Here is a 9,965-nt window from a genome sequence, read left to right on the forward strand (position 1 = left end):
TCTTTGTGTTATTTGATGCTTTCCCCCTCCCCTGCTGCCTCTTGATTGGAGGGTGCAGCTTGGGCCTGCCCAAAGGAGAGCTTTCAGCAGCCGCTCGCTCCAACCAGCTTGCCTCTCCCTTTCCACAGCTGCCTGCGGTCCTGGTTCCAGCGCCAGCAGACCTGTCCTACGTGCCGGATGGACGTCCTCCGAGCCTCCCTCCCCACTCAGTCGCAGACGCCCCCTGAGCAACAGGAGGGAGGGCAGCAGCCGCCGCAGCAGCATCAGACTCCACTGATCCCTCAGCCGCCAAACTGTAAGTCTGAGCTGCTGAGCGAATCATCTCAAGCTGGTTCCCAGGAATTAACCCCAGTATTCTCCTGGCACCAAGTGACCCCTGAGGAACACCAGAGAACAGGTGGTGCTCTGGGGTTCCCACAGGTGCCGCTGTAATGTGGGGAGCTCAGCACTGTAGCTCCCACAACCGGGGTTGTGAAAGACCCTTTGTGTTCGTTTTGCATGGTGGCTCCTAATCTTTCTGAGTTTATCTCTCTCGTATTATTATTTCCTGCAGTTCCCCAAGGCATCCTGCCCCCTTTCCCTCCAGGGATGTTCCCTCTGTGGCCGCCCATGGGCCCCTTCCCTCCAGTGCCTGGCGTCCAGCCCCCCAACAATGCAGACAGCGCTTCAGCAGCCACTCCCTCCACCTCAGGAACACAAACGTCAGGTGAGGCGTCCCCTGAAAGACCACAAGTTCCTTGTCCCTGCTATAGGGAGCATCCCTTGAACTGTGCTCCTTGGGCTCCCTGAGTCAAGTATGTTGGCTCCCACTGAGTGCAGCCCAGGAAGAGGAACAGACTTGTGTGAACTTGCTTTAAGCTTGTGGGGCAACCATGAGGTTTACGTTGCTGTCTTCCCCAGCAGGCGCCTCGAGGCCCAGTGGCGATTCAGCATCCGGATCGGACACTGCGGCCCCTGCAGGGACGGTGCCTGGTTTTGCCTTCCCTCCGCCTTGGATGGGGATGCCCTTCCCACCTCTCTTTGGTGAGTCTCAGAAACCCAAATACAGACCCTCCTCGTGTGTGTGCATCTTTGTGGATGGCAGCCTGGCTGGGCAGTGGAGGCAGGCCATACCAGTGGCTGCTTCTGTGCGCCACAACATTAACCTCGCTTTTTGCTTATATCAGTGGGATTTTGGGTAATTATTAAATTTAAATTTAATTTAAAACACTTGTTAAGTGCTGTACAGAAATGCAGAATAAAAACCAGTAGAAAAGCATGAGGACAGAAAATCTAGTAATAACAGGATCCGAGCTGTAACAAATTGTAATAATTTTGGTATATACATTTTGACACAATTTTGTTTCTATATTCAGAAACGTTTATCTGTTTGTAGTTTTGTTTTTATTTATATATATATATGTAGTTGTTGCATGTCGTACGCTCTAATGGAAACAAAGATACACTGTGTCTTAGTACCACCATGTTAAACAGTTTAAAGATGAAAATGAATAAAAACCTACGTGATATCTATATCTATCTAATCTATCTATCTTTTGGGTCAGGGAAAGTCTGCGCAAAAATAAATGTCTCCATAAGGTGTCTGAAGCACTTGATGGAGGCAGCCGCTTCATGTATGGCAGAGGGAAGGGTTTTTCACAGGAAGAAATACCTCGTTTGGTCTGTCCTGATTCTGATTCCATTGTGGCAGAGGGAAGTGCATTCCGTGGTGCTGGGCCAATGGCAAAAAATGTCTGTTTTCTGGTCATTAACCTGTGATCCTGTGTAGGGTGTGGTGCCATGAATAAGGGTTGAGTCCTATGCTATTTTTCTAGAAAAAGAGGTGATGGAACTCAACACAAACACCTCCCTTTTCTCTTACAATGGGAATGGTGCCGGAATTGAGTTCCGGCTGGAAAAATAGAAAAGTCCTGGTTGTATCCAACATTAGTCCCACTCAGAGAAGACCAATTGAAATGAATGGGCAAAACATTGGACACTGACCATCATTTTCACAGATGATCTGAATGGTATTAGCAGTCCGTGTGCTCAAGGGACTAACTCCTTGTCCTGCCAATCTCTCTCTCTTTCCCTCTGCGTCTTGTCTCATACGCACAGTGTTCTTTCTTCTCCTAAAGGTTTCCCTCCGATGCCTGTACCACCATCTGGGTTTGCTGGGCTGACAGAGGAAGAGCTGCGGGCCATGGAAGGCCATGAGCGGCAGCATTTGGAAGCCCGTCTCCAGTGCCTGCAGAACATCCACACACTCCTTGACGCTGCCATGCTGCAGATCAACCAGTATCTCACTGTGTTGGCAACAATCGGGTAATCTCCCTGGTTCTCTCCCTGCTCCCCAACAACATTTTGCTGCAGCAGATCTCGATTCTGCAACTGAACTGCCTTGAGACAAGCCTTCGTTTCCTTAAAGTAGGCGGGCGTTGCATTGAATTGGAGCAGTTACTGTATTTAGAGGTCAACAGGCTGGTTGTGTGTCCTGGTGCGTGGGTGGCTTTTGGTGGTCACAAACTAGAACAAGCCTAGCTTGGCCCTGCAGATGTTGCTGAACTACAATTCCCATCATCCCAACAAGCATGGGCATGTGGACTGGGGTGATGGGGATTGTAGTTCAGAAACATCTCGAAGGCCAGAGGTTCCACTCATCTGCCCCTGAACTACGCTAACTTCATTTCCAATAATAATAATAATAATAATAATAATAATAATAATAATAATAATAATAATAATTTATTTATTTACACCCCTCCCATCCAGCTGGGTTTCCCCAGCCACTCTGGGCGGCTGCCAACAGATTAAAAACAGAATAAAACATCAAATATAAAAAACTTCCTTAAACAGGGCTGCCTTCAGATGTCTTCTAAAGTCTGCCCGCAAGGGTGAGACTGCTTGAATTCCACAGGAAAGGGAAAGTCTTAAGAGTGTTGGATTAGCTTCAAGAGTTCAGCTTCCTACAAAGCTAGAAGGCTGACTAAATGAGAGCCAAGGACTGGGGATGTTGCCCCTTCTCCATGAGTAGCAATAGCAGACTAGATTGTGCAACTTAAGTAGAAGTGGAACCACCACTGACTTTGGCTATGATCTGAATAATTTGTGCTTGAGCTTGCTTTTCCCTCCTCCCTTCCGTTCCTTTTTCCTCTTGCAGCATGACTTTTAGATGGTGAGCCTGAAGGCAGGGACGATTTCTGTTTTCCGATCTGAGAGCCTTTTTGACTAAGAGGGCAGGGTGTAAACATTGCTAGTAATAGAAGTATAATGTGTATTCCGGTATTATTATGAAGAACCAGATTATTTATACAGGCCTCAACTTTTGACTTCTCTTGTTGCATAAACTTGCATTTTTTAGCTCTCCCCACAGGTTATGGTAGTATGTAAACTGTTAGTTTCCTATTAGTCTTTTCTTCAGCCACTGATGTGCAGACTCTGTTGTGTGCATCTGATGGCAATCTGTTGTTCTCAGTTGATTTTTTTTTAAGGGTACACCATTTGGTTTTCTGCATCTATAAAATGAGAATTGAAATGGGAAAGCGGTATCATGTCCAAGCCCAGCTAGTAAGTCACAGATTGCCTCTGTGTGTGTGTGTGTGTGTGTGTGATCTTGACGCAGTTCTTGCATTTTGCCTGCTGGATCTCTTACCTCTCTGTCTCTCACAGGACGCCCCGAACTGCACAGCCACCAAGTGCCCCAGCTGCTTCATCACCCCCTTCGGAGACCCCCAGCCCTGTACCTGGCACAAGTGAACCCGCCACTACCACTTTCCAGTCTGCAGACAGCACCTCTTCACCTGCAGAAGAGACAGACGCGGCAGATCAAGCAGGTAGCCAGAGTCAATTGGTGCTGAGATGTTGCTTTTGAAAGGGGGATACAGTTGCGGGCAGCATGCCAGGATCCCCAGCTTTATTAGCTTAAAATCAGCAGAGCATGAGACTCTTAATCATGTGTTCGAGCCCCACGTTGGGCAAAAGATTTCCGCATTGCAGGGGGTTGGACTAGATGACCCTAAGGTCCCTTCCAACTCTACAATCTGTGATTCTATGATTCTAACACATTTTACTTCTTTGAAGCTGCTGGGTTTTGGATTCCTAGCTACTGGTTCTCCTTAGCATGCTGCTGATGCTAATGAAATGTTTAGGTGGGGTATCACAGAATTAACATAGCCCCCGCATTCTGCATTTTGACAGTCAGGACTTGGTCAGCCTTGGGGAATGTGGTGTTTACTGAGTTCAAGTGCACCAAGGGTGACTTAGAAAAGATTTGGCCAGGGGGGTAAGGATGGAAAGAATTGCCTTGACAGGGGAGCCTGTTTCAGATGCAGATATGGGTGTAGAATGAATGGTTTTTATTTTAAAATGGAATAATATTTGCTTGTTTAAAACATTTGTATCCTGCTATTCCTCCAACAGAGTCCAGGGAACATAACAAATAATAAATGTTACAGCCCTGCCATAAATAAGAATAAGACTATAAAATAAGACAACAAAAACAGCAACAAAGTTAGGAGGAGAATGGAAATAGACAACCCCTAAAACAAATTTTACTGAAACAATTTCCAGCTGAGTTGAAACGACAAGTATTTGATTTACTTAATTTTTTGTGTAAACGGCTTTGAGGGTTTGTTTTTTGCATTCAAGCAGTATATAAATTTTGTAAGACACACACACAACACACTTTGAACTAAAAGGACTAGAAACTTGATGTTGAGGAACGCTACCTCCTTGTGTGTTTGTGCCAGTTTTGGCACAGACCCCCAAAATTGTGGTGTTTCTCCCTCCCCAGATCTGTCCCCAGCAGCAGCCGGTGCCAAGGGCTACACAGAGCCATCTGGCCAGGAGCAGGATGGAGCTCAATCTTCCCCAGAGGAACCAGACACTGCAGAGCTGCGCAGGCGCCGACTTCAAAAACTGGAATTTCCTTCTTCTTCCTCCCATTGATGTCCCTGCTGCCCCCTCCCAGCCTGTGCTATTTCTTTCCCTTTTCCAAAAAAAAGAAAAAAGACGAAGAAAAGCAACATGCGGTGAGAGAAAGGAGACCTGGATGCCTTTTACTTGCGCTACTGAGTGCTGCTGCGATACACAGCCGCCTCTGGGTTGGGGGTCCACACTTTTCTGCAGGACCAGAGAGGGTGGGAGGGGAAGCGCCTCCAAAGCTTGACTCTGCCTTGATTTCTAACTCTTAAAAGAAAGCAACTGTCCATCCTACAACATAGACTAGTCTTATTCTGACCCCCTCACAGAAGGACAGCAATGCCTCTAGTTCCCAAGTCTGTCTCGTCTCAGCCAGACGGACTCTTACACCACGGGAGCAGCCTGAGGAAGGCCCTCCTTCCCTTTTGCACACCTGGCTGAAAGGGTTTCCCCATCAACAGTTTTGGAGGGTGGCTTCTCCTGCGGGCAGTTTGTTTTTGTTTGTTTAGTTCTCCATTTCTGACTCTGCGGCGGGATTTTTAGGTGGGTTCTTCGCTGGATATTTCTGAGCAAAGCAGCCTTTTCAATTTTGGGGTGGGGGCGTGGAGGCCAACTGAATGGAACATATGCTTGACATTTTTGTAGATGCTTTTTCACAGTAGCTGTTTTAAGGCCACAGCTTCCCACCACAAGGTCTTTTTTACCCTCCCAAACACACACACACACACACACACACACACACACACACACACACACCCTGGGGAAACGGCAGGTCACCTCAATGCTTAATTTTGCTGGCTCTCTCTGAGCTCAGGTTGAGAGGAGGCATATTCTTGGCAGCAGAGAGTGTGAGTCTGTAGTGTTTGCTCTCCCCTCTCTCTGTGGGCATACGGCTTGCGATTTTAAAACTATTTCGTACTCCCTTACCTGACTTTTAAACAAGGATTCCTCCAAGCCAGCAGTAGATGGAGAGGAGGTCCTGGGGTCCTGCTGTGAGAGGGTTACAGGGGAAGATGGGATGTGCCCTCCGAGGTGGCCACCCGTCTACCTTGCCCCTCTGCTGCTTCAAAGGGCTAGAACCAGGTGTTAGTTGACTTTCGGCTGCAGCCTGTGTGGGTCTTGCAATGCCTAATCCAGAGTCCCAAGTTCTGAGCACGCACAATATGTGGCAGGCTGTGGGTGTAATCCTGAGAAAGTTAGAACAAATGTAAGCGCCAAAGGACATCTGAGAGCATCTGAAAGCACGTTGGTTAAGTAGAACGTCAGCCACCGAGTCCTCCCAGTGGTGGTTTGCGTTTCCAGTTCTGGCACCCTCTTCCTCTGCTTCCATTAATTCCAGGTTTGCCTGCTCTTCTTTGTAGCCCCTGTTCACTCTCTCTTTTCCAAATGCTCAGACCCAGCAAATGCTTATTTGAGAGTCGCCACAGGCAACAGGCCCTCCCCTTCCTCAGTCCTTGAAGCTGCTGGCATTGGGGAACAGGCCTTTTGAGACGTTCCTGCCTGTGTCTGTCTGGCTTCATTTCTGGGAATAACAACGCCTCCTTTCTGGCGTCTTCACAATAATGTCCATCAGCTTGTAGATCCCAGCTACGCCTAATCAAGCTGTCTGAAAGGCAGCAGGGAGAGGAGCGGAGCCTGTGATGGGGCTTCCCTTCCCAAAGGCAGGGCCCCCATGTTAAAAGAACAGGCAGTTTTCAGAAACTAATTGCGAAAATCAGTGTGTGCTTTTTCCCTGCACTTGGGACCCCCATGCTGTAAACAGTCTGAAGCTGTCAGGCTCCCTCTGGGGTCCTTGCTCCCCTGCAGGGTAGAAAACACAGTCCTGTCCCTGAGATGGTGCCAAGGGTCTCCGCCCCTTCTCACTGAAACACCCCGTGCTCCCAGCAAAATGCTGAATTGTTCAGCTCATGGAATATGAAATCCCACCCCCTGGCAAGATGCCTGCTTTATTCTGTTTTCATTCCTGGGACACCACCTGTAGGACCATCTATATTTGATGCTAGATCGCCTTGTATTTCTTTTTTCAGAGAAACTGGGCCATCTCCCTGTAACTTCCAAGTTGTTTTGGGGTCTAAGTTGTCCCGCTTCGAGACGGGTTAGGGCATTGTGACATGCAATATTCACATATTGTTACTTGGCAGAAGAGGAAGAAACCAATCAGTTTAGATTTGAGGTGGTGGTTGTGGGAAGAGGCACATGGGAAGGGTGGCTTAAAGTATTGGTTTCAATAAAAGACTTTGATCACGGCTCCTGTTAGCTTCATCTTTCCAAATTTTGGAAAAGCCTTCTGAGGGTGGTTCTCCCTTTGTCCTCTCTGCTCAGTAAAACTAAGGTGGATTTACAGAATTGGCAGATAGGAGAAAGTTAGCACGTGCCACGCTTTGTAATAAGGTGTCCTAAATCTGACACAGTGGGCACATCTCTGCAAACCACCTGCCCCTTTGAGGAAGGCAAGAAGCAATGACTGACAAGTGACTTTCTCCTGTCCACACCTCCCCTGCGAATCCAATTTTGTAACATTGGGAGGAGAACATGGCTCCCGTCTCCTTTTGGAATGTGCATTGGCAGTATGTGGCTAATGTTAAGAAAGTTGGCATACATCCCCCAGGAGGTAGAATGTTATGCTCTAATTATAGCATTGAAAGACTATCTGTAGTAGAGCAGTTTTGCACATGGACGCTCGAACAGCCTTTCTGTTTCAGGAAGCTCTACATGTGCAAATAATAATAATAATCCTGAATCAAGTACATATCACCATCTTGGAAAATGTTCAGTGACCTTGTCTTAATGCCTGGCGAGAGGTTTTTTTTTTGGGTGGGAGAGCTTGCTGTGGGTAGCACAAGGCAGCCAGGTTGAAATCTCTCCCTTCAAATTCCTTCCTGCCCTTTCTATGCTGTGTCCTGCTAACCCAGGGCTCTGTTATTCATACCCCCCCCCCCCATTTCCCACATTGTGCTGTGGCCTTTCTGCCAGTACCCTTCCTGATACTTTTACTTTTGAAGGAACCCATATTACAATGCTTTGGAGGTGTGTTACATGTAAGCCCAGAGATGGGGAACCTGCCAACTTTCCATGTCTTGTTGGACTTCCAACTCCCATCAGCCAAAGCCGGCAGTCAGGGATGATGTGAGTTGTAATACAGCAACTTTTGGAGGATTGCCGGTTCCTCATTGGGGTATAATTACTAGAGCCTCTTCTCTTAAGGGGGCAGGCAGGATTGATGATCTGACCCCATCAGTTTGGATTCTGCCAGGGGGTGCAGTTGGTGTCTCTCCCTTCCATTTGCTATGCGGGTTTTGCCTAGGCCTAGGAATGAACCTGAGATCAAATAATGCCATTGTATAGCACTTTGAAGCAAGCTCGGCCACCTGCTTTTTCAGTGAGTGAATGCCATCGCTCAGGTGTGCAATGGATGTGTTCCCTTCTGCAGCAGGAAAGGGAAAATTTAGAGGAGCAAAACACCAAGACACACACGAGTGACAGCACCTGTAATTCAGGTGTGGGGAACCTTTCGCTCTCAAGATCAGTGTTTCCCAAACTTGGGTCTCCAGCTGTTTTTGGACTGCAACTTGCAAAGACCCTTGGTCGGGGATGATGGGAACACTAGTTCAAAAACAACTGGAGAACCCAAGTTTGGAAAATGCTGATCTAGATGTTGCTGATGTCCCATCAGTCCCTGCAAGCAGGTGGTGACTGAGAGGATGGAAACTCTTACTCAGCAACATCTGGAAGGCCAAAATTCTCCCAACACCTGTAAACAGAAGAAAAGTGGGCGGAAAGGGAAGAAGTAGGGGAGAGAGGTGTGCTTGCGATTGCTGTGTCTTGCCAGTGGATTTTCCTTGCTCCTGGCACTGCACGCAGCCCGTCATGGAGGCTGTGATTTGAAATGGAGGATTTGTTGCCACACAAGTGACTCCCTGAAGACCAACAGGCATGCAGAACCTGTGATGTCGCTGGACTCCAACTCCCCATCTCTCTGATCAATGGGAGGTGGAGCCCAGCAATACCCAGAGGACCGCAGGCTCCCCTATCCCTGACTTACAAGGAGGCTTTGAGTTTTTGTGGCCTGTTTGCAGCTGCTCAGCATATTATTACCCATATGATTCCCTCCCCTCCCTTTTTAAAAAAGAGCTTTTGATTTTGTGTACACTTTCTCTCTCGAGAGCCGAGTGGCCTTTTTTTTCCACACCTCCAAAAACACATTTGAAAGTGGCCAGATTGTGTTACCTTCCTCACAGCCTCTCCTGCAACATTTCATGGGTTTTTGAACAGACAATTACATGCATTTTGACAAAGCAGCCTCCCAGGTTTTACTTCTGCATTCCAGGTCTTAACCAAATGAGATGGCTAGTCAAAGTGATAGCGGAAATCCTACAGCTGCTGGATTCCCCCTTTACATAAATAGTGGGAGGGGGAGCGGGAAATGGTATTTTGTAAAAGCGATTGCCATTTTGTTGTTGTTTACATGTCAAATTCATTGGGTTTTATCCAATGCCCATCATGGCTTTGAATGGATCAGCCCGAGTATGACCTGGATTAAACCTGTAATACATCATTTAAGAAGAAGAAAAATCTGTTTTCAAATTGTGTCACCTGGGAGAAGGGAATTGCTTTGGGAAGAATCTATACCTCTGTTCTCATTTCTTATTTTTAACATCAGTGGTGTTCAGTTGGCTCAGGGTCCTTTTGAATGCCGCAAATAATAATTACTATTTTTGTCAAACTTGGCTCCTTTAGGAGTTGATATGAACGCTGTGTGTTAACATGGAGGTGAAGGAGGTTTGGATAATTATTTAATTTTTTGTAAATATTGTATAATTTTTAATAGCTTGAACCGTGTACATACGTCAAATAAAAACTTGCATTAAAAATGGTGTGCTATCTGTAATTCTGTTGTGCAGAGAAAGTAGCTGAGAAAGGGTTTTCCTCTACTTCCCGATACCAAGAGCTGAAGGTTGGAAGACTTGGGATAGACAAAAGGAAGTCAACCCATGGCTTGTATGGTTCTGAAACAGCATTAGGCAAATTCATGAAGGATAAGGTTCCCTGTGGCTGCTAGCCAAAAT

At 47.0% G+C, this 9,965-nt stretch overlaps 1 protein-coding gene across 7 annotated transcripts in view; it reads left to right on the forward strand.

Annotated features, from left to right (window-relative positions):
• The window catches only part of SYVN1 (synoviolin 1), a 29,289-nt gene extending 19,519 nt beyond the window's left edge, over positions 1-9,770 (forward strand). For 5 of the 7 annotated variants that reach the window (XM_081174085.1, XM_081174083.1, XM_081174084.1 and 2 more), the window contains 6 exons: positions 129-295; positions 554-706; positions 901-1,023; positions 2,118-2,304; positions 3,649-3,812; positions 4,772-9,770. In XM_081174085.1, coding sequence (XP_081030211.1) covers positions 129-295; positions 554-706; positions 901-1,023; positions 2,118-2,304; positions 3,649-3,812; positions 4,772-4,926 — 949 coding nt within the window. In that variant the 3' untranslated portion in view covers positions 4,927-9,770. The remainder of the gene's footprint in view (positions 1-128; positions 296-553; positions 707-900; positions 1,024-2,117; positions 2,305-3,648; positions 3,813-4,771) is intronic. The other 2 variants (XM_081174086.1, XM_081174089.1) reach the window with 1 other exon arrangement.
• Positions 9,771-9,965: the final 195 nt, after the last annotated feature.

Source organism: Podarcis bocagei (genome assembly GCF_964188305.1).
Source record: "Podarcis bocagei genome assembly, chromosome: 16".
Lineage (NCBI taxonomy): Eukaryota > Metazoa > Chordata > Lepidosauria > Squamata > Lacertidae > Podarcis > Podarcis bocagei.